The sequence below is a fragment of the Centroberyx gerrardi genome, chromosome 2, assembly GCF_048128805.1.
Source record: "Centroberyx gerrardi isolate f3 chromosome 2, fCenGer3.hap1.cur.20231027, whole genome shotgun sequence".
Taxonomy (NCBI): domain Eukaryota; kingdom Metazoa; phylum Chordata; class Actinopteri; order Beryciformes; family Berycidae; genus Centroberyx; species Centroberyx gerrardi.
This window is the reverse complement of record NC_135998.1, coordinates 9,529,238-9,554,439: the sequence shown is the minus strand read 5'-3', so window position 1 is coordinate 9,554,439 and position 25,202 is coordinate 9,529,238. Positions and strand designations below refer to the sequence as shown.

The 25,202-nt window shown below is 43.8% G+C and overlaps 1 protein-coding gene across 1 annotated transcript in view; it reads left to right on the top strand.

Annotated features, from left to right (window-relative positions):
• whrna (whirlin a) overlaps nt 1–25,202 on the top strand; it is a 130,202-nt gene that overhangs the window by 101,543 nt on the left and 3,457 nt on the right. The window contains exons 7-13 of the mRNA XM_078288759.1: nt 10,640–10,852; nt 12,212–12,433; nt 13,124–13,156; nt 15,380–15,454; nt 16,490–17,063; nt 19,037–19,203; nt 20,255–20,377. Coding sequence (XP_078144885.1) covers nt 10,640–10,852; nt 12,212–12,433; nt 13,124–13,156; nt 15,380–15,454; nt 16,490–17,063; nt 19,037–19,203; nt 20,255–20,377 — 1,407 coding nt within the window. The remainder of the gene's footprint in view (nt 1–10,639; nt 10,853–12,211; nt 12,434–13,123; nt 13,157–15,379; nt 15,455–16,489; nt 17,064–19,036; nt 19,204–20,254; nt 20,378–25,202) is intronic.

The window sequence follows — 25,202 nt, the reverse complement described above, 5'->3', positions numbered from 1 at the left end:
ATACAAATACTGATCCAAGTATTACTCAGTTCACGCCATTCATGCCGCCTAGTATTGGTCTATTATAAAACAATTACAGGAACAATTGCAACAATGCCATTTATTTATTCCATTGGTCAAATTATGCACTTCGCATTTTAGGAGAATTCTCAGTAAAATAGTAAGTAAAAAAATAATGATAAACATGTGGATAGTTGACATAATGCATAATATAGGATATAGCTTCTCTTTTAAGGGCTTAATTATATGCTCTCAAAAACAGCTTATTCAGAATAGGTTAACAGATAAAAAAAAACAACAACATTGCAATAAGTTAGGCCAAAAAAAAAAACAGAATGGCATTTAACCTGCATAGCCAAGGCTACTCTTCAACATTTTTTTCTTTCTTTCAACATTTTCACATTTCAAGAGACATTTTTCCTCCCACCGGAAAAGTTATATTGCCCCGAAGCACAAAGTTATCACAAAGTTATTAAAATATCAATATCGGGACAGCTTCATTTGCTGTGGATGATCAGCGATCATCTACTACAGATACTATTGGTTCACCTCTAGTCATCCTTACACATTCTCTCATGGTGCTAACCTCTAGTGACTGAAACAATAGTGAAATTTAACCATTTCAATTGTCACGGAACCGCCTCAAGGACTCCTGGAGGTTGCCAGATCCCACTTTGGGAACCACTGGTAAAACATATTCTAAAAAGACGCAGATGAAATGAGCTGGATCAAGCCGACACCGTCATTTCACACCAAGATTGAGACTGTGGTAAACAGTTGAAACCAAGTAAAAATCCCTCTCTTGATGGGATTGTAGAGGATTATTGGTTTAAAAGATAATCCGTGTTGTTTGCATGTCCTGCTGTTCTGGTGTTTTCACACACTTCAGTATTTTGCCAGTCATCAGTGTCATGTGCTTTTTTTAACCTTCATTTACCCATGAAAGTTTTGCTTAAAATAATCTCTTTTTCAGCAATGTCCTGCCTTGCGATCAGTCAGTTAGAGACTGTCAGCCATGAGATCTACCCAGTAGAACCACAGTAGAGCTGAAAGAAATGAGCATTCCCGAGTCAGTACCTGCTAATGTTGTTTTTTACTCAATGTCTCATTTTATTGTATATTTAACCTAGTTAAACAATGTACTTTTTAGCCCTTATGTAAATGCAATGTATTTCAGATGGTTTACTCCTTCTGCATTTTGTGCATAACAATAAACAAACAAAACAAGACTGAAACAAACAAGAAGAGACAAGGAAGTGAGCAGCTCCACTCGAGCTGTTGGGGGTTAAGTGCTTTACTCAAGTGCACCTCAACATTAGTTTGTTTAGCAATGGGAGAGTGCGTCTCATTCACTTCACCTGCCAGGATTGATCTGACAACAATCCACTCCTCCATTAGGCTGTCACCGCCCCGTAGCATGATGTGTGTTACCAAACGGCGGGGGCGACATCATGTGAAACAGCGGGGATAATCCGATTTACAAATGGTGTCAATATCACATAGGGTGAGCCATGTTGACACGAGTCATAACACGCTGGGGTTCTGTTGTCCTTTTTGTACTGTGAATATTTGTAAGCTGCCAATATTTACCAGCAACAACGTCCCCAAGGCAAATTCATTATACATTTATTGTACATTTATTGTTCCTTTAAATGATACTGATTCTGATACTGGTTCAGTATCTTCTTCAATATATATTCTGATAAATGTAGTGTTAGCAATATGGTATTTCTGGTGTTGCATGGTATTGTATGAGCCATGCTGTGGCAGATGAGCATCGACCAGTGTGTTTACATCCAAAGCAAGATGTCAATTATTTTAAACCATCGTCCTATAGATGTGACTGACCTTGATGAAACATGCTGTTTGATAAAATGTATGAAATTTGATCACCTAGGATGTAGATCAAACAAGCCATGGGAATCAAGGATTGTGTGTGTGTGTGTGTGTGTGTGTGTGTGTGTGTGTGTGTATGTGTGTGTGCGTGTGTGTGTGTCTGTGTATGTCTTTTTTGCTGGGTTATTGTGATTCCACTGCAGAGGCTTTTTTGCCGCTCTTCATCTGTGCACCTAAATTACATATAAAGCACAAAGCCGTGTTCTGAAGTAACTGTCGGTCTGTTGTTGCTACATCTGTAGCTCTATCAGAAGAAATGACAAAGAAGCTTGGAAACAGCTAAATAAGAACACCAAGCGCTCTTTGCAGGGACAAGGGGCGTAGGTAAAGGAACTGAAGAAAAGTTGGAGAACAGACCTATTATCTTGATTAAGAGAGTTAAGGAGTTCAGTCAAGCATGTTTCCAAGCTGCCAAGCTAACTGAAATACATGCAAGTACAAGTGGACCGGCTGCTGCTTTGTGCCTGTGAATGTGTATGTGTGTGTCTACGTGTGTGTGTGTAAGAGTGAGAGAGAGAGAGAGAGAGAGAGTGAGAGTCAAGAGACAATAAGACAGAGGGAACGGAAGATATGTGGCATCAGAGCTTTGGGGCTTGGCAGCTGGGAGGGTGGTGATAATTCACTTTGTAAGAGCACTGCGGCTCCTCCATATGAGCCGGGCGGCCTCTGTTAGAAGAGGCCCCCATTGCTAACCTCACACTGTGTCAACAGTTCCTCAAAATAAATATTAATCTCTCTTAGAGTGATCTGGCAGCGATTGTGCTGCTTAAACAAGCAGTTTGTGTTCATTTTGCTTCTGTCGTTTTCTCTACCCTCTTGTCATTCTCTGCTCTCGCCCAGATTCAGTGAATCCCAGCGGTCGCATCATTCGTCCTTTCACACACCCCTCCCTCTGCCTTTCCTTTCTCCCTCTATCCTGTAATTAAAGCCCAAAGGCCGAGCCAAACCGATAAGCTAATTAATTAAGAATAGGTCACATGGAAAATGACAATCATTAATTGTGCTCTGACCCCATTTATACCGTGATGTAGAGCAAATTAATGTTGTTTAAGAGACAACAAAACATCTTAGACATTGCTTTTGTCAGACAAACAAGACTAAGAGTCTAACAGCCACGCAACGTTGAATTTTGTGGAATCGTCTCTGCCGGGAATCAAACTCTCCTGCTTGTGAGTCTGCAGTCTAACTCCCCGCGGGTCACGTGACCCATGAAGTGGTGAACAGAGCGAGCGAGCAACAATACCATCCATAGAGCCCCTGCTTGTCGCATTGCTAAAAACACATCTCAAACACACAAAAAGTGCATTTTGCTGGCATTTGCTCAGAAGAATACTTGTTTTCTTATTCATGCAATGAGATTTTAACACGTTGATGGGGCCAAGGGTCATTAAACTCAACCTATAAGTAACCATAACGAACACAATAGGAACAATTAAAAATAACAATAATAACAACATAACAATTCAAGTTCAAATCAGATTTATTAGCATGGATGCACATAATTGGTATGCCAGTACACGTGTGGCCAAAATGGAGAATGCGCACTTGAAATGTTACCAGAACACGCAGTATGAGAACCAGTCGTCTCACTGAAACCTAAAGGTTTTCTCCCTACATCACAGGTAAGATAAATCCTTTGAATTCAAAAACTGATGATACCTAAAACTGACTGTAAAACAAAAATGTTGAAGAATTAGTCAGCCTACGTTAATGTTAGCTTAGTAAGTTAATTTTACATCAAAACTATCTAGCTAACGAGGTGAAGATCATTCTCAGATCTGTGCCTGTTTTGCAACTGCAAGATATTTTTGGCGCATACAAAGAAAATCTACCTGTTAGCATACCCAATTCATAATGGGTTTATCGTATTTTCCTCTGGTTTTAGGATTTTTGCAATCAACATTGCCCAAAAAAAACAAACATTAAGTGATTGCTTGGGCATCCCATCTGCTGCAACGAAATGTCAGGCTGAGGCTGAATTTAGGAAATGGGAAAAGTTTCTGAGTTTCTGTGAAAACTGGCCTGATGAAATCCCCCGGTTTGAAATGAAAGATGACCGCACCGAGATGTGGTGTAAATTGTCAGGAGTCAGGCGGACAAATCCTGTCGCCCACTTGACAGATGGCAGCACAACTTAAGTGAGGAACAATGTCAAGCACTCAGTAATATTTTTCTATTGGCAATCCACAAAGCAGGGCATGCACGTCCAATGTGTTCCTATGCAGAGGATATTGAACTTTTAAAGAGGCTCGGAGTGAACGTGGGAACTGAATATCGGACACGAGAAGCGGGAGTGTGAATAATGCAGAGTATAGCAGACACAATCAGTTCAGAGTAGGAGATTGTGTACATTGTGTCTTTGTCAAGAAAAGGGGAGTTTAACCCCCATTTTCCTAGGTTTAATTCATTTAGGTGTGCATCAAAAAGCTCAGGATATAGTGGATGAACTGGTAAATCTGTTTGATGCTTTGGGGTTAGGGGATGAATGGCTGTACCAAAACCATGAGTTGTACCAAAACCATGTAGTATGGTTGCAAATAGAGATTTCCTTGTGCATGTTCTGTGTTTTGTGCACATGCTCAAAACTGCTTGAAATCAACTGGTAGCACAGTTCCATACTGTGACACATTTATTCCACTCTGTTGTCAAGCTCCTAAGCAAAAAAAAACTGGAAACACTGAAGAAAATTTGCAAAAAGGGGATGTAAGTTTCACAGTATAAGACAGTCTGCATGGAGGCATGAAACTCCCACTGAAAACATGGAGGTTTTTACCAGCCATTCAGCCTCAACTATGAGCAACTGATAACAGTGATTTGCAAGTGAGCCGTTGTGCAGTTCACACTTTTGCTTTATGATGAGGGCAAGTACAGGAAAGAGACGGTTTCAAACACTGATGCAGACAGGGACAAAGTTGATGTTTTGAGAGCTTTGATACCAGACATGATTCCCTCAATTCGTGATCAGTTTTTGATATTTGATCCTTCGACATGGGCACAGGGAAAACAAATCTTCCACATTTTTGGCAACACTGCAATCAGTGACATGTTACGGAAATGTGAAACCAGCTTGTCTGCTGATCCAGATTCTGTTGTGAGGATATGCATGCAGTTAAAGCAAGCAGGGAAACGTCCGGCAGCCTCTTCTATGTACGACTTCGCCAATATTGTGAATACAGGCAAACCTGATTTGTACTTCGACATCCATAAGATGCTCCTGTTGTCTCTTCCACTGCCGCTAAGCAGCGCTGCTTGTGAGGGGGGATTTTCACATCTCAATATAAGCAAAATCAAGTACAGATCCTGCCTGTCAGCCACTCTCCTCTCCGTCCTGATGCACATTCATATCTCCACCCTGACCAAAGCAACATTTAACCGAAAGCCTGCAGCTGAACTATGGATGCAGACAGGCAGCTCTTCACAGGCTGAACCAAAGAGCAGCGAGCACATCAACTCCGCTTTTGGAAACAGCTGAGGAGGACTATAAATACTTTGACAGCAAGACTGATGGGGCATATGTGTTTCTACATAAATAGTAAATACTAAACCGCATCTGCCAGTACTCATTTGAGAACCAGACCAATAATCTTTATGCACACCCCTGTTTATTACTCAGATTTATAATAAATTGAATGAATCAAAGGCAGCAGAGAGGCATAGCGGCTAGAGAGACTGTCCTGTATAACCAAAAGGCCATATAGGTTCCTGGTCTTCCTGGTCATTCATTGTAAATCACACCAGATAAGAGCATCAGGTAAATGCCTAAAACATAAAATTGGGATCTGGACACAGGCATTGGATAGTTTCTTTTCTGGAGCATAAAAGAATCCATACTATAAGAATAATAGCAGATGAGACTGCTTTCAACACTGCTATACGCTTTTGGAAAACAGCCGTTGCTTTTCAAAAACCCCACAAAAATCTCCATTTCTCTGCTCTCTCCTGCCGGTCGATTGTATTGCTCGTTTTTACAAGACCTTTTAAGACCTCCTCACACACTAAGTCCTGCTTTATGCACATACACACACAAATACACACATGAAAGCATATGTGCATCCACACAGACACATAAAGTAAGACAGACCGTTTAGAGAGGCCGTAGCACAGATAAGTGTTCATTCTGCAGCTATAGGTAAGCGCCTCTATCCCCTTGATGAAGTTGATTAGCAGTCCTTAATTGTGATGCGGACAGGGTCGATTTCACTTCTGGGCTGGCCGGTGATGTGTGCAGAATGAAATCCAGGCTGGATGGAGCCTCACGGTTGAGCAGGGGACTAGATCCAGCTCCGTGGCCCCCGACGCACATCTTTTATGGTTATTGTTATCAATGATCGCCTCTCATTTCTCCATCTGATTGAGGAGCATTAACACTCATAATGTGATTAAATCAGGACACAGCCATAGAGTGGCCGCTCTGGGGAATACGGATAGCTATCAATTCCTTTGTGGACAGTGCCAATGATGTAGTAAATGCCCCTGTTGTCGTAACTGTCTGGCTTTGCAGAAACCCTCATAAAGTTTACATATAAGCCCTGGAGTTGGTCCTTATATCAACTGGGAATCACTGATGGAATTGGGGGGGGGAAAAGGCAAGACAATTTATTGGGTGTCTCAAAGGCTACACAATGTGTCCCTGAGACTGTTCCCATATGGTGGAGGGTACACTTGTTCTCTCTCTGTAGGCCTTAAGTTTTAATACCAGGATATGCCCTGCAAGGTCAGAGCCAATCTGTGCCACCCTCATGTGGAATTGATTTTTATAGCGCTGGCATGGCAATCTTTCCTCACTTCTCTCTCCGTTGCTCTTCCTCCTCCTTCTCTTATTTTCAGAGAAAATGGCTTAAATTTCCTGCGAGAAAGATAATGTTCTAATTTTGTGTAAAAACACAGAAAAAGAGAGAGAGAGAGCAAGAAAGATAGAGAGCGAGGACGACGTGTGAGATCGAGGCAAAAAACCCACTGTAGCAGATTTGTCATAGTCGGTAAGTGTGTGCGGTGGAGACATCTGTGTCTCCTCACAGAATCTAATCCTCTGACAGACTGCAGCTATGGAAGAGGAGCTGGGAAAATACACCCACACTCTAAACTGGCAACGTGTTGCTTTTGGTCGGCTTTTCTTGTTTGCTCGGCCTGTGTTTTACATAGTGATGAAAAGTTTGAGATGAGTAAATTCTCTGCCTTCACATGTCCAGTTCAGTTTGTATCAGTCTTAGTCTCCCAAGCTAGGATTGATTCAACTATATCTGGTGTGTTTTCAAGAGACTGGGTTCTATGGGGTAAGACAAATTTCTCATTTGTGCTCTGGACTGGAAAACCTGAAAGTTATGCCATGGAAATTTGTTCAGAATTTTTCTTTTTCAGCTAGTCAAGCTGAAAAAAAAATGGTTGGTAAATCTGGATATCTTTGAGTACAAACACATTTCATGATTACATAAGTCCCAAGTGATAGCTGTAGCTTGCTAGAACAAGAAATATATTGTTCAATAGCTGACATTTGCTTCAAACACTCATTCATGCATCTAACATTAGACAATGACATGTATTGATAATGGAATTTGTGCCGTATCCTTATCTAATCATCTACTTGTGATGATTAAAAATGTGTAGCACCCTTGGTATACGAGATTCCCGGTCTTACTTCATGCGTTCTTTCTTGCAATTAAACTCTCTCCTTGTGGGGGGGGGGGGGGGGGGGGGGGGGGGTTGTATATCACATCCATAAAAGTTTCATGATTATTTCATCATTACATGTTTACAGGAAAACGTTTAATGATCCATTCATGAGTGAAAAATCATTTACACGGTTTCATTACACATTTCGCCACTTTGGAAGTTTCCCAGTGGGTTCGGAGTGGTTTTTACAAAATACATTTATAGAGAGTAAGTGTTAAAGTTTTCACATCTGAGAGAACAGAACTAATTAAACTTTCTTAATTAGCATTTTAACCATTATCTGTCCAGGGGAGGGGGAGGGGGAGGGTGCGGAGCATGTAAGTCCTATAACCTGGGTCCCTATAACCTATGAATGTGGGTACAAAACAGTGGGTTATTCACATTTGTCTCTGGTTATTGCTACAAACTGATTTCTGAACCACAGAGCCGGCTGTTTGGATCCAGCAGAGTCAGGTGTCCCATTAGTTTCTGGTTGCTGCTTCTTTGTTTTTCTGAAATAAAGAACAGGCTGCTTCAATCCAACAGGGTTAGTCATCCTATTAGTCTTTGGTTGTTGGTACAAAGAGGTTTCTGACTGGGTCGCTTCAATCCAGCAGCTAGCCATTAGTTTGTTGTTTTTCAGATGAAAATCATCGGGTGAGTTATATTTAAGGCTAAGTAAGGTGCAATGTTAGTGTAATATAGATCAATGTGAGCCTGATGGGTGCTGAGTGCAGGTAAAGAGGGTTTTTAGATGCCAGAGTTTAATGTTGAGCCTAATGGAGGCCTAATTCAACAAAACATCTAGGCTATAATGGGAAGTGTGCCTTGTTGAGAACAACATCCCACTGCCACTTTCCCCTTTTCTCTAACATCCAAGCCAGGTTCATCACATCCTGTGTATAACAGCAACATTTGTCTCTTGATGTTTCTATGTGTTGGGAGAAACATTATATTCACAGTGTTAAAAACTGTCCAAAATCTGCTTATTTTCCCTTTATGTCAGAGTGCTTATTTCATCATGTTGTAGTAAAGTGCAGCAGAGCCAAGTTATAACAGAGATAACACTGTGAGATGTCCAGTTCTCAGCCTTGCCAGTTTTTGATCTGGTTCTATCTCTTTTGCTATTTATCGATTGGAGTGTTGACAGTGGTAGTCGTTGCTGGCCATTGCGATAAAATGAACCAATCGCCTTATCTGGCATACAACAAAACAGCCAGAGAATGACCGCAGAGATGGCCCAATTCCAGCAAACGGACCGACGTTATTGGATGTCCATTAACTGTAAATCAGGGATTTACAGTAAAAGCGGCCCTCTCCCGTCTCGCGATGCTTTTTCGGGCAGACCTCATTAGCCAGGAGACTGCAGGTGTTCCACTTCAGTTGAGTGACTACCGATTTCATTAGCTACCCAAAGTGCCAATCTGCCCTCTAATATGACAGTAAGAGACTGATTGTTCACGTGCCTTTTGTGGTCTCATCGGTTCGCTCCTGGGCGCCCTTGAGTTAAGTAACCGGGACATGGATGCTTTAGACAAATGCTCGTGGTAAGCAGCGAGGTGATTAAGATTCAGGCAGGGTAGCAGGAGGGTTCACCTTGGGCATTAGACAGTTGTTGGCTCTGCTCAGACCGGGACACTGGAACAACCACCGCCGATAATACAGACGGACGAGAGCGGGTGAGAGTTGAGGATGAGGTGAGAGGAGACGAGGAGAGAAGACGATGCCGGTCTGTTTCTTCCTGCTGTCTCTGTCTCACTCTCTCTCTCTCTCACACACACACACACACACACACACACTCACACACATGCACAGACAGACACACACCCGTAGGCCCCCGAAGCTGTGACTTTGAAGTGGTGTCTTTGATTAAGGAGTTAATTAAAGAAAAGCTGCGTGCTAGCAGATACTGAAAAAAGAAAGAGAACAGAGGGAGAAAAGTCAGGGAGGGGGGGGGGGGGGGTGGGGGGTGGGGGGGGGCAGAGAGGAAGAAGCAGATAGGGAGGAGAGCAGCGATAGTAAGCGAGGATATGGGCGGCTCATCGGTTTCTTAAGTGCCGTGGTGTCGTCCGTTTGATTGGCACACAGGACGCAGCTGGCACACGGGGGAGGGAGATGAAACTCTGGGAAGCTGCCTCCTACGTCTGTGAAAGGCAGAATTTGGGTTCTGTGGCAATCTGTGGTGTTGGAGCCCGCGTGAAGTGGAGCGTAACGATAATGGATGATGGTAGGATAGCGGGAAGTTGGAAGTAGGGTGATAATTTATACATTTGGGATGAAAGACCGATGGTTAGTTCAGTATGTGTGGGTGTAATTTATATTCTTGTTCTTCTTCTGTCCGCTCTGATCTATTTGCTGCCTTTGTTTCCGCTCGACCCCCCCGACCCCCCCCCCCACCTCTGGGTCTTTGCGGTTTTCTCCCTCTATCTTCCTCTTCCCCCTTACTTCCTCCCCATCTATCTCCTCTTCCTCCTCCTCCTCCTCCTCCTTCTCTTCCTGTTTTGTCCTTTTCATGGCCCTCTTCTTTCATTCCTGCCATCCTCCTTCTTCACCAACCGCTGTCCTCTTTTTTTTTTTTTTACCCTTTCCTCTCCTCTTTCTCCTCCTCATCTCTTCCTCCCAACTCCTTCCTGTCCTCCTGCTCCACCCCTCCTCCTTTTCTTTTACCCTCGCTCCTCACTCATTCCTCCTTTCCACCCTCGTCTTCTTCCTTCCTCCCTTCTCTTCCTCGTCCCTCACCCTCCCCACCCCTCCCGCTTTCTTTAAACCATTTTACAACTCTCCTCCTCCTCCTTCTCGTACTCCCACTCTGCCGCCACTCTCCTTGACCTATTCTTGTCCTCTTTTGTCTTGTCTTTTGTCTTGCTCCGTGTCCTATACACCTTTAAACTCCCATCCTATAACTTATTTAACTTCATCTCACCCTCCATCACTCATCCACCTCTTCCTCCTACACATTTTTAAACTCCTTTTAAACACTTTTCCCCCTCCTCTGCCCTCTCTTGCTCCCTCTTCCAAAATGCACCCCCCCTCCCCATCTTTTTAACATCCACACCCTTCATCTCCGTCATCTCTTTTTCATCCATCCATCCAGCCGGTTTTCTATAAGGGTGTGGCGGGCTCCCAGGTGACTCTGTCCAGCCTGGTGAACCAGTCCCGGGCCATGCTGGAGGAGCAGGCGCGCCACCTGCTGACCGAGGCGGAGCGGCAGACCATGGGCTACTACGTGGAGGAGTATCGCGACGGACACATCGGGGTGGAGCAGCTGGTCATGGCGCTGTTTGAGCTGCTCAACACGCACGCAAAGGTGAGGGAGGTATGGGTTGTGTAAAAAAGAGGGAGTGAAAAGAGAGAGGGGAAAGAATTCAAACAAAATCAATTTTCTTTGTGCAGGAATCTGTGTTCATGTACGTGTGAGTGTGAGTGTGTGTGTGTGTGTTATGTCGTGTATGATTGCTGTGAGGCTTGAAGTGAAGTTTTTTGTGAGACTTTCCAAGATTTATGCTGAGGCGTTTTTTTTTTTTTTTTCAGATGCTCACAGTTCTGTTTTTCTCCCCGGCTCTTAAAAGGCGCTTGTTTTTCTCACAGTGTGCAGTACACCTCATAAAAAACACAATATATCAAACGTATTGTATTTCCAATTTCCAGGTACATTGCTGTGTTCCTTGGTTGCACCCACAGTCAAGGGCCAGAATCCGGAAATAGTAGGACTGGAAATCTGTGAGATTCTCTAGAGAATACGGACCGTTTCCAATGCATTTTCAGGGTTTTGTTGTCATGTACTATATCTGGTCAAATATGACATATATATACATCTGTAGGACATACAGTATTCTTGGATGGGACATAGATATCTTAAAGGATAAGTTTGGCGATTTTGAAACTATATATAATTTGTCTATGACATACCTGTAGTACTTGGACCTGCAGACAATATTGCCTCCTGAGTCAGCTGTCGGTTGAAACAGCGAGCTCCGTTGCCTCTTGCTGCTAACAACGAGTCCAAATGGGGTATAGGCAAGGCAAGGCAAACTTTATTTACATTGCACATTTAATACACAAGGCAAATTCAATGTACATAAAACACAAAAAAGACACAATTTGTCAGGTAAAATGACATTATCAACTCATATATATGAATATAGATATACCAAAAAAGCCAGTCTGTGAAAACTATATGGGGACCATTTTGACAAGTCCCGTTTGGACTCATTGTTAGCGGCAACAGGCCTAGCAACAGGAGCTCACAGTTGAAACCGACAGCTGAGTTGGAGTCAATATTGTCTGCAGGTCCAAGTATTACAGGTATGTAAGAGACAAATTATGTATAGGTCCAAAATCGCCAAACTTATCCTTTAATGTCTACCATTTGTGGTCCGGGAAGTACCTGGATTTAGTATTCGGAGTAAGTGTTCAGATCACATTTCATCACAACCGCAAAATATTAGGAAATATCCAGGCAAGGACATCTACTGATTCTGTGCCTGGTTTCACAACAACAAAAAGCCTTGGAAGTTACATTTGGGAGCTACCGCCTTCATAATGCATGGGAGGTTTTTTTTTCAAACCGTCTACATGCTGTAAACATGTTACATCACACCTTTGTCTTCCCCTCTTTCTTCTTCTCCTCTGCACACCCCTCTCACCCTCCTCCCTCTCCCTCCAGTTCTCCCTGCTGTCGGAGGTGCGTGGCCTGGTCACCCCGCAGGATCTGGAGCGCTTTGATGGGCTCGTGCTGCGGCGTGAAATCCAGGCTCTAAAGGCGCGGCAGGGGACAACGGGAGCCACGGCCCTCCACCCAGACTCCCTGTCCATGGTGTCCTTCCCAGACACCCTGACCTCCTCTTCGGCCAGCTACATGACCAACACCACCCTCAGCTCCGCACGGGTAGGCTTGACATACCGGTTGGACAATTAGCCGGCTGTTCCTAAACCTGCGTGTATTCTAAGCTGTTGATGCATAGAGTTTGCTGCTCCCATGGTTGTTTCTTTCTCTGTTGATTTGATCCCATCTGTTGCCGTCTTATGAGGGCGTTGTTGCATGTCTGCCACCAATACTTTTCGGTTTGAGAGAGGGTGCAGTGACATGGTGCCAATAATACAACCTGGTACAAACCACTTTGATCAATGACCCCGTGTGCACCTCTATTTCATGTTTTTCCTTTCTTGTCTGCCTCGGTATCTGTCTGTTTGGATTGCGGTTGGTTGGTTGGTAATTTCTCTATCTGGCTATCTGCTCTCTGCCACTGTGTTGGTTCTATTACCCACTTGGATGGATAGATGGACGGATGGAGAGGTGTGTGTGTGTGTGAGAGAGAGAGAGAGAGGATACTGTCAAAAGGATGACATATACTGTATTTCCATGGATTATAAAAGAAAAGATCCTGTTTTGTGAGAGACTTTGTCAGGCAGATGAAGGACATGTTCCACTGCCTTCCTGCTGAGATTGAAAAGTCTCCTAGCTGATATTTGATAGGTTGTGTTTTTTCCACCACAGCGCTAACACCCATCCCCCCCCCCCCCCCCCTCCTCATCCCACCCACCCCCCAAAACCCCCATCCCTTCTCACCCTCTATAGGAAAGGCTGCTGTGGCTGATAGATATGATGGAGGTAGGAATCACTGCTGAAAGTGACAAATGCTGTGCAGCACAAACCCGCACATACACAGTCTAACGCGAGGAGATGTAAAGCTCCTTATGGACAAATGTGTTTGAGACACACTCGCACGCGCACATGCATTCACACACACACACACACACACACACAAACACACACACACACACACACACACACTCCGTCTCTCGCCTCGGTTTGTGGTTTTGTAGTGCATCTGTTTGAAGTGATTTTCTTCTCTCTGTTTTTTCTCAATCCTGACTTTAATGAAGAAAGTCATTTGCTTGAAATTAATATTTCTCTGAATATTGTTGTGTGATGATTGCCGTATATCTCTTACTCCATTTTTGGCAGTGGATTTTTCTTTTTCTTTTTTCTCTTTTTTCTCTTTTATAATATACAAACACACACACACACATACACACATCCCCGATTCCTACGGGTCAGGCTTGTTTGATCTGCGCCCCAGGTGATCTGCACTCCTGTAAAATACACATCACATATTATCATTTATCAGCATGTGAGCAGATGAAATGGCAATATGATGTAGCTGCTGCTGCGAGGTAGCTGTTGTTGTAGCCACGCAGTTCAAGCTGGTTAATTACAACAGAAAAGGCTAACTTGCCTTCATATCAGCCCTCTATGGAGAAGGCAGCTCCTTCAGTAAAGCGTACCAGACTCAGGGGTGTGATTTTCTATTTTCAGGATTTATTTCTAATGGGAGAATACCTGCGTTTTCTTGTTTTTTGTTGCTGTTGGGTTTTTTTCCCGTATTTTTGTGTTCCTAATCACATCCCTGCCTGGTTTGCAAACTACTGGACCTATTGTCGGATTAGTGCGCAAACACACAAGCACACTCATAGGAGGATGTGCACTCAAACACAGACGCAAATATGCTAGTATGTATTTAGTAGCATGCAAGTATTTTCTAGCTGTGGATGAAAATAAACAGTGTCTCAGCTGACAGCAAAGATAAGTAATTTACGGTCTGTAGATGTTGCCACTAAACAGAGCTGCTCATTCAGATGGCTCAGATGGGTAAATGTGGCCTTCTGCTTGCGCCCCCGGGAAGGTCCATTTGTGTGTGTGTGTGTGTCTTTTGGGTGAGCAGGGGGGTGTTCATGCTCATTTCTATGTATATTTCTGTATGTGTGTAAATGTGTGTGCGTATGTGTGTCTGTTTGTGTTGTTTTGGACCCACGGGTGACTGCTACCACTGCTGTGTAAAAGAGATTAGAGAGCTGGGTGGGTTTTGGAGAGGATAAAAACACTGGATTTCTGAACCAGACTCAAAGCCAGGTACATAGTCTACTGCATACCAATGCAGACGCATAAACTCCCGCGGATAGACACATGGGGGCATATAATCTACACGCACGTGCTAGCACACATCCACACGGACGTACACACGCACACACACATACATGCACACTATTTTAGTTGTGTGTGAAAATGCTTGATCAAGCAAACACACACACACACACGCAAACAGTGTATTCTCACCGCATACAGTGCAGAGCAAGATCTCCACATCTAGAAAGTCGATTGACTCTTGTGATAAATAAATTGGCCGTAAGTGCTCCCCATGCGGAAGCAAGGGGTAATTAAGATGAATTGATGGGGCTTTTGTTTTGGTTTAGAGACAGAGTTTAATGAAGGGCGGCGCTACTCTGAACTCACTCATCTCATCTGCACTGAAAGCACTCACAGATCTGCGGCAAATTGTCTCTTCTCCTCCGCCGCGGCAGCAGGATCGAGCCGCCGAATCCTGCTTTGTACTGAATTGATGCTTTGTATCGATTACACAGCGTGTGTTTTCGCTTGTGGAAGAAGACATGATAGGTGTGTGTGTGTGTGTGTGGCTGTGCGTGTGTGTGCATGCCTTTTCGCTTGACTTCCATATAGTGTGCAAACTTTGAGACGGGCAAGCAAGTGCGAAGAGGTATTGATGTCTCTCCCTTTCCTCGGAGAGGTGGAACATCCACCAAATCTAATTTGGTCTTGACATTTGTTTTGGGATAAACACGCATCTGTGTTTAACATCTGCTCACAAGCTTTCCCCCTCTCACTCTTATCACTCTCATTCTCCCCCTTTTCTGTTTTTCTGTCTGCCTTCGCTCTCTTCCTCTCTTTCATTACCTCTCCCTCTCCCTCCGTACCTCTCTCTTTCACCTCTGCACCTTCTGTCCTTCTTTCTCCATCTCTTCCCATGTCTCTCAGAACGACAGTGTGGTGGAGAGTAATGAGGGGGATCCTCCGGAGAGTCTGGACACGCTACTACCTGACATCTCTCTGGTGAGCCCAGCAGTCACAGCTCCGGCTTCAGCCTGATAAAGATGGACACAGCACAGGACAGAAGGGAGGGAGGGAAAAAGGGAGGGAAGAATGTGAAACAGGTAGGGAGGAGATGGAGCAACCTTGGTATTGTAGACAGAGGCTGAGCGTCTTCTCCTAATGGGAGGGAGAGAAAGGGAGAGACGTGAATCTTGACAGAATAGGTCCCGGTGTTGCCTTTCCTCATCTTTTCTTCCCTGTGTGGAAAGATGAGAGTAGAGGCTGCACCTCACAATGCCCCCTGGCCTTTTTCTAATTCTCTTCCTACCACTCCATCTCTGCGACAAAGCGGGGCTTACTGTGGCACGAGAGATTAAAAAAAAAAAAAAGATTCCATGGCGACCTCAGTTTCCAGAGCAACAAGAAACAAGAGATCTCATTTGTTCATTCTGAACAGCAGGGGACAAGAGAAAGGACGAGGAGAGGGCTTTTAGTCTGCAGTCGTCCAAGGCTACCTGCCACCCAGTTCATATACTACTTTTTTTTTATTACTTTTTATTTATTTTTCCCCCTTTTCTTTTCTTTTTTTCTATCAAAACTCACTCCATACACAGGCAAGCCACTCATGTCTCAGTGTTCATTCCACCGTTTAGTTTTTTGTTTGAGCTGTCTTTGAGCTGGGAACGCAGAAGACGGGCGGAATCGAACCGGAGAACACCAACGTGTTGAACCTGGTTTGGATGTGTTGAACGTCTTGAGATGTACAAAGATTGAAGTGGGTGGAGTGAATGAAGAGATGCCGACTGCAGTGTGTGAGCTGTGTGTCAGTGTCTGTGTGTCAGCATCTGTGTGAGTGTGTGTTTGTGTGTGTGTGTGTGTGTGTGTGTGTGAGAGAAAGCAAGAGAGAGAGAAAGAGCGAGAGAGAAAATGAGTGAGCAATGTGAGATAAGAACAATCTGAAACCTGGATTTGAAGTATGCTTTTCAATATTAGCATGTGTCCCCTGAATGTGTGTTGCAAATTGATGTTAACGGCTGTATCCTCTTCTCGCTTTAGGACGACGTAAACTCCACCACAGTCGAATCTCCCCCTTCCTTCAAACCTCCACCCCCGCCGGGGGTGCAGAGGCACCCCAGCAGACGAGACCAGGTCAACAAACGCCCCTCGTCTGAGTCTTCCCACTCGGGCTTGTACTTCACAGCCCCGGCCTCCCGTAACCACCACAAAGACCCCGGACACACCAACCCTGCCTCCCCCTCGCTCCCCCACAGTAGAGAGCCTCCTAGGGACCCGTCCCGGGACTACACCACCATCCGAAAGAGAGATCCCTCAGTCCCCTCCAAGAAAGAACACATAGCAGCCGCTCAGTTTTCCATGGTCACCCAGCATAACATTGGTCCTTTCCCCAGGGTCCAGTCGCCCATTAGGAACACCAAGCCTGCGGCCCCGTCCCCTTCACCCCCACCTCCGCCCCCGCTCCCTGCTCCTCCCCCACCTCCCTCCCTACCCCCTGTCAACCCGGGGTCCAAGGCCTCCCCTGGCTCCAAACCGCAGTTTGTAACAGTGGAGGTTCACAGACCCAACGCAGAGCCGGACGTCAACGAGGTGCGGCCCCTGCCCCAGGCCCGAGGTGAGGCACGGGGAGGCTGGGGGGCAGAGGAGCTGGAGAGAGACAGAAATAGAGCTTTTTGTTCAGTAAATTTGGTAATCAGAATCACTTTATCGGCCAATAAATAAATAGTTAGTTGTCTTGGTTAGATTATTAGTGGAGAAGACATAGCAGCAGTTGATGAATTGATATGTGAGTCAGCATGACATCAGAATTTTATTCATGTAATTGCTATATGGCCAAAATTATCACTGGTGCCATCACAACTAGTTACGTCGTGTTACGTGAATCCATTCAGACTTTCAGTGCCTTTTTATGAGAAGCCACGCCCACTGCCACGCCCCCCTTTGGCCAATCGGTGTGAAAAGTTAATCAGTAATTCTTTGCCCGAAGACCAACATTTCCACAAAGTTTCATGGTGTTGTGTGAATCCATTCAGAAGTTACGTGCCATTTTATGAGAAGCCACGCCCACTGCTACGCCCCCCTTTGGCCAACCGGTGTGAAAAGTTAATCGGTTCTTCCTTGCCCCATGACCAATCTTTCCACAAAGTTTCATGCAAATCTGTTCATAACTTTTGGAGTTATCCTGCTAACAGACAGACAGACAGACGGAACAGGGCGAAAACATAACCCCCATCCAACTCAGTTGGCGGAGGTAATTACTGTCCCATAATAATCAGTACTGGATAGTGCGAGATCCTCCTCACCAGCCAGATCTTGAATAGGAGCAAATGAGGATGGTGTGGAGTTGACAGCCAAAAAACTCCCGAAACATCCTTGCGGCTCAGTCACACCAGTTGTGTTTCTGTTCCGTCCGTTTGTGTCGGAAGGGTCGGACCAGATTCACAGCCATTTGCTTCACTGCAGCTGCTCCACTGGCTGCAGCACACAGCACACAGATCTGAAACGCAGCCGACTACGCAGTGGTCGGCTACAGTATGCCTACATTCTAAAAAAAGTGACATAAGTATCCCATATGGTACATTAATGTTCCTCATGGTACAACTTGAGTTGTTTCTGCAAAAATAAGCAAAACTAGATAATTGTGTTCACTTACACATAAGTGAAATGTAGATTAAAATTCTGTGATGCAACTGGGCTGCAACAAGTTTGGATATGCAAATGTTACGCAGGCTGTGTAGTTTAGGCGTTATCTTTGTATTTGACATATATCTGTATATGTTTCTAAGACTAAGACATTTACATGCATACAAAGTTCAAGATACCGTATTTATTATGTTGTTATGCAGAATTATTAAAGCTCCATTTCTTGAGTTGCCTTATCTAAACATCATATCCCATTTAGAAATAACCAGGATATGTCCCTCTTGATTTTTAAAGACTCAAATAAGATAGTTGGGATTTACTTATTGATTTTGGCCAGATACTGAGCCATGTATACACCATATACTGTTTGCTGCTGGTTTTCACAGTCTGTATAAAATCAGGTAATATGCATAATATTTTGGGGTATGAAAATGCGTATAAACATCATGTGTGTAATGAATCCAAATATATACTTAGTTGGACTTAATATGCTTATGAGCAATAATCCAGAACGCTGAGTACAATTACCACTGCATGCAAAACATTAATCATCTTAACGAGTCATTTAATCCTGTATTCAGTCTTAAAATCGTATTTTTTGTCAAAACAAGTGTAAAAAATCTGCCAATGGGGATAGATAAATTATCTTTTTTTCCACTGCAGTTTTATCGACAATATCTTGAAATAAGGAAGATCTCTCCACTTGTTCCGCTATAATGTCGCTTGATTCAAGAAAGTTGTTAAAAGAAGTTGAATGAAAGCAATAAAAAAATAATATAACCCAAGTGGTATTTTTTTCACTTACTACATTCAAAAAATAAGATTTTGAGACTGGACACTGGATTAGCTGACCTATTCAGATGAACAGTTATTTGCAGTATGTGTAGATTGGTGTGGATGGAGGTAAATGAGTCCCTGACCTGTTCTCTCCCTGCTCCCCCTCAGGAGGAACCCTGTCCCAGCTCTCAGACAGCGGACAGACCCTTAGTGAGGACAGCGGGGTGGACATCGCTGAGTCAGGACACATCAGCAAAGACAGCAGCCCCCATTCTGCACGCACACGCCCCTACCGAGACCCCCGGGGGGGTGGAGGGGACACCCCCACCAAACCGGTGAGGGGACGATTCATAACAGCCATGAGCCAAATGTGTTTAGATGGATGGATGGATAGATGGATGAATAGATGGATGGATGGACTGATTCATGGATTAGATTCTGAGGAGAGAGAAATGTATTTGATGCACTGAGGTGTGTATGTGTGTGTCTGTGTGCCTGTGTCTGCGTGTGTGTGTGTGTGTGTGTGTGTGTGTGTGTCTCAGCTGAATGAAAGCGAAGAATTGCAGGTTGATAAATAGATGTGCTTTATGGCTAATCCTCCTCCGGAGTTTGTTCTCAATCCTAACTGTGATCTGTTCTCTCCTCCCTCTCTTTGCTCATGCAGACTGTTTCCTTTGTTTCACTCATCGGTTAATTTCTCAATCACGTCATTCATTCAGTCACTTGCTCCTTCATTTCATCACTCACTGCACTGTAGCGTAGGAAAGACTCTCAAATGCCTCCCTGGTTCTTAGTGATTGGTGGAAGAGAATAAGGGTTGCCACATTGTTGAAGCAAGGGTGGGGGTGAAGTCTAGAGACGCAGGCTTGTGACCAGAGGGCTGATGGTTTTATTGCCCGGACCAGCTGAGAAGACGTTTATTGCCCTTGAGCAAGGCATTTAATATTCAGTTGTTCAAGCGTGAATATGAAGTGAGAGTGTGCTGTAAAGAGCAAATGTGCTCTTCAAAACTACCCATAAGTGGGTAAAAATACAAATTAAAATGGTTATGTTTCTTTTGTTCTGTGAGCTGCGAAACTGTAACACTCAATGAAGCTGTTAAACATGATTGTTCATTCATGAATATGTCACCAGAATATGTACCTGTAAACATATAGTCATGACATTTATGAATGTACTTGCAAAGACTGTTGAGCATGTGCGCTCAGTGAAAAAAAAAACCTTCCCCGGATAAAGGTTAAAAAAAATAGTGGGACGAATGGGGAGCAGACAAAGAAAGGGTGGTTATGAAATATTGTCAATGCATTCATATGTTAGGTATGTATATACACACAAATAATACAGTCACAATAACTTATGCTCCTCTCTCTCTCTCCTTTACCATAGCCGGGGCTCTTGGAGCCCACCTCCACACTAGTGAGGGTGGCAAAGAGTGCCAGCACCCTGGGTATTGCCATTGAAGGGGGGGCCAACACTCGCCAGCCTCTGCCACGTATTGTCACAATACAGGTGGGTCATGAAGAATACAATATAATTCTCCCACAAAGCTGCTTCTAACCTCTACTTAATCCAGTATCCTAATTACCATGCAATCAGCTCCATTTGTCAAAATGGTGAATATTTTCCTCATATTGTTAGCTGTGTTTATTATCCCTGGTGACTTTTTGGTTCTTTTCCATGGTACCAAATCCCCACTTTCCAGGTGGGATTTGATTTCCTTCAAGCCTTTATGGATTCACACTGGAGCTGAACTCACACTGAGAATCCTGCTATTTTCCATCTCTTTGGGGGCTTTTACAAGGATGATTACAACCTTTAATGGCCTCCATCAAAAAGCTTGACTGCCTAGAGACTCTGACAATGCATGGCAATTAGTCTTTTCACTCTGTGGCAATTGCTATGGTGTGGTATCGGTATTTTGGGACAAAGGTAAAATCAGCAGCATCATCTAGTGGAGACCGTCCAGTACCTTTTGAAAAAAGGTTAAAGTTCAACTCAAGGGCTCAGTTCAAAGTTAACGTTAATGTCCGTTAATGTTTAGTTCAACTATTCGGATGAGTAGATTATAGATTAAAGAGTCCACCAGGTTTTAAATACAGGGTCACGTTTATATTGAAAAATATAGGCACTTCATTAGATGCTTGGTTATGCAGTGTGCAATCAAAACATTGAATGATTAACAGAGGAAATGAGAGGTTTGTCACCTTTTGAAGAAGGCCAGCACTGCATCTGAGTGTGCATGTATCTGCCATAGTAATATGCAAGTCAACAAAGCCTTGCATCAGCCCACGACTGTCTGTCGCACTGAGAACCAGGGAGTTAAATTTTAGAGATCAGAGCACTGAAAAGCTACGACCACAGTCCACACCCCATATATAAAGCTGTCTCTCAGCCTCCCAACTCCAAAGAGGTGCTGATTGAAATAAAAAAGGGTGCTGATTGCGAGGGGAGGGATAAAAGGATAGGAAATCAGCACATTCAGAATCAAAGAGTATACGGGAAGAAAGGACGGAGAGAGGGTGAAGAATGCAAAAGACGAATGAGCTATGTTAATAAGGAAAAGAGGGAGGAGGAGGATTTGTACTGATGGAAAAGTTAAGGACAGGTGGTGTGGATGGATGGGTTATTGGACATTTGGTGGCTGCATGGGGGGGGGGGGGGGGGGGGGTACAAAAATCAGCAACACACAATCAGCAACACACAATCGTCATCAACAGTGTGTTATGCAACTGCAAGCATTCAGATCTGTGTAACAAAGAGTAGAAAAATTACTATCTAAAATAATTACTAAACATTACGGCCAGGAGCAAGCCAGCAAGTGCATGGCTAGCTAACTAGCATTAGCTCAACATGCAACCAAAAGTGCTACTCGTGGATAAAGTTACTATTCCTGCACATAAATGTCTGTAACTTACCAATTATGCTAGTAGTGCTTACAGTCAAAATGCATGCTACTGATTGTTGCAAAACAATTTGTAGCATGCAACATAGAAATATTGGTTGCAACATTGCTCACGTGTACCCACCTCCAGCTTGGAAGTATTTTTCTTTGCTGAGGCACGTGCGGTGCGCGAGAAGGAACCCTATCTATGCAGTTGCGCTATTAACCCACCAGGTGGCTCTAAAACTATACATATGTAAGAAATTCATAATAGAGGTTATTTCTAACTCTGTTACACTTCCAGCAATATTACATGTGCCCCAATCAGCCAATCAGTCACAATACACCAGGCCTCATCAGCGTCGTAATTGGCTGATGGTTGCCCAGCCTGCTAATGAAGACCTCATGGCATTATTATCAGGCAGCGTCTGGTTCTTCCACTCTGTAGATTAAAGAGTTAACCAGCTCAAGTTTCTTGCAGGGTTTTTAATTAAAGCATCCTATTTATCTCAAAAAGGATTGACACTGCATATGATAACCGGGTTGTGCAGTGTGCAGTCAAACTAACCATTTAAAGACTAACAGAAGAAATGATTGGCTTGTCACCTTTAAAAAAGGCCATCACTGCACTGTACATGGATCTGATTACCATACTAATATGCAAGTAAACAAAGTCTTGCATCAGCTCAGGACTGCCTGTGATATGGATCATTTCATAAGCACAGAGAGAGGGAGTTGTGTTTTAGAGATGACACCAGTGAAATGCTACGACCACAGCCCCCAACCTATATATTAAGCTCTCTCTCAGCCTCCGAGATGCTTTGGTGAGCTAATAAAAATAAGAATGGCATGGATTGCGAGGGATAATAGCAGAGGATATCAGTGCTTTCCCACTGTGGCATTAGTTTTTGGAGAGGATAAAGGTTAAAGCTCAGTTCAAGGGCTCTGTCTCACTAGGTTAAAGTTCATTTCAGCTATTTAGGAGAGTAGATTAAAAAGTTAATCAGGTTTCTAATGGGGTGGAATTCATCCAACCGTTGGGTCACTGAGGTACACACCCTATCAATCATGAGTAAGACATGCCACAAGTTACATGAAACCGCTGCTACGTCCCTGAACAATAATACTGTACCGCCTTACAGATATTTAGAGACATTTACAACATGGGAGCCTCGAGGTCACAGTGACAGAAAAGGGAGCGAGATTTTGTTGCAGGTTCAGTTGAAAAGTACACCTGGAAAACTTTGCTGTGTCACCTGGGGGACGGTTATAACACTAACTCGATGTTATTAGGGCCCTTGAGCAAGGCACATAATCCTTGCCGTGCCTCAGTGCTTCTCCCAGTCAGCGCCAAGCAGCAAAATGACAAATTTCTGTTTTTAAAACAAGCCAAGAAATAATCCATTATCTTCACCTCTATCCCTCCGATGGACATCAGTTGTATCCCGGTGACATCTAAGTCCTTGCCCTACACTATACCGTCTCACTGCAGCATTGGAAGCAAGCATAGTGGAATCATACAGGAGTTGCAAAGATAGAGCAAACCACTGGTTTCGGTGTTTCCTATCTCTCTGGGCACAAGGACTCTCGCCCCTGGTCATCTCAATCATTGCCACTGAGGATGAGTACAGATGAGTAAGCTGCTGTGTGCCGGCCTGCCGCTATCAATCCACATCACGTCTCCTGGAGCGACAGCCCCTATCACCGCCATCTCCCCCATCGTGATGGCCGACTGCTTCACTGGCTCAGGGTAATTGTTGTGGGCTCAGTGAATAAGAGAGGTGATAATGCAGTCCTCGTCTGGCAGGCATGGCTGGTCTTTACCCTCCTGGACTTACGTAATAACGTCAGGGAGATGAGGCTGGCAGGAAGAAAGGACACTTGTGTGACACTGAAATGTGTGATTTTTCTACAATTGTGTTGTCTTGTTATCTTTTTGTACTTAATGAAGATTGTGACAGTTTAAAAGAGAAGCAGTACTGCTATAGGGAAAGGTGATTCCCCTAAACCCCATCTCAGGTCTTCACTAGGTGAGATTACTCCAGCGCAAACACACGTAATACAGTCTGAAATGCAGATATAAATGTTCTCCTTCATTAAATATTGATTGACAATTACCGCTCCTTTCTTTTCATGTGCAGTAAACTGCTGACTAGACTGACAATTTACCAGCTCCTGTGACTGCTCTTGCTAGCTGCACTAACCAGCATTGATGTAACAAAACATTGTGTACCAAGGCATTGTGTCATCCCTGGATACACATCTGAAGGAAAAGTGCTTTTTGCATTTCTGAAAAATCCTGACGTGCAAGAAATGGTTTGACTTTCTCAAGAGCCACCCTTATAGGCACTGCAATTGCCACTGAAGTAAAACTTCACATTGCCCACTTCCCCTAAGAGAGTTTCACCAATTTCAACCAAAAAAAAGTCTGGTGGACAGTGCCATAGCATTTTGACTCTGCGGTGGTCACTGAAAGGTTTAGCAACAGTAGTTTATTACTAAAGAGACATCAAAATGCAGAGCGGGCTCTAAACTGCTGGAGGCCGCAGGCAAAATTTTCTGTGGAGGACTCCTTTTGAGACAAATCCACATTTTTATTTTTATTTTTTTTTAAACTAGATGTGGGGTTTTTTGTTTTTTTACTCGTAAGAGCATCCACAATGGATCATTTACCTGTGACGTAAAGTGTAGTACAGATTAATCTATGCAAATAAGTTATTCTGGATAAAACTGCAAATCCACACTCTCCCCAGTCTCATTTAGAGCTAAGTACACTTCAGCTACCTCTCCAAACATCAGGTTTATATCTACTAAATGGCCTTTCATGTCTTTCAAACTGTGGTGAATGGGTAAAAAGATACTCAACTGTGACAACAGGGGAAAATAAAAGCTATTCAAATCCTCTTTCCTGGGGCTTTAACTTCATTGCACTGCTAGTAATGGCAGTGTGTTTGGAGTGCAAATCTGATATTAATAGAACTGCACAGTCAACCAGTCATTCATTCAGTCAGTCAGTCAGACACTTTCTCACTCACACACTCTCTCTCTCTCTCTCTCTCTCTCTCTCTCTCTCTCTCTCTCTCTCTCTCTCTCTCTCTATCCATCTATCTATCTATCTGTCTATCTATCTGTCTATCTGTCTATATGTCTATCTATCTCAGAACCTGCCAATTCAAGGTTTAGTTTCCTACTTGTTGATGTATCAGCTCCTAATTGGAGAGGAGACTATTCCAGAGAATAGGGAGAGGAGCAGTATTATAGTGAAATCCCTGCGGTAATGACAGGGATTGAAACTGTACAGTAGATTTCACAGTGGAAAGGGCTGGGGTGGGGGGTGGGGGTGGGGGGGGCGGGACCTCACTGTCAGTCAGTAGATGCTCTTTTGCATATAGTGAGGCAGTATGAACTGGTATGTGGGGAGGATAAGTAAAGAGGCAGCAAGGTGATGCACAT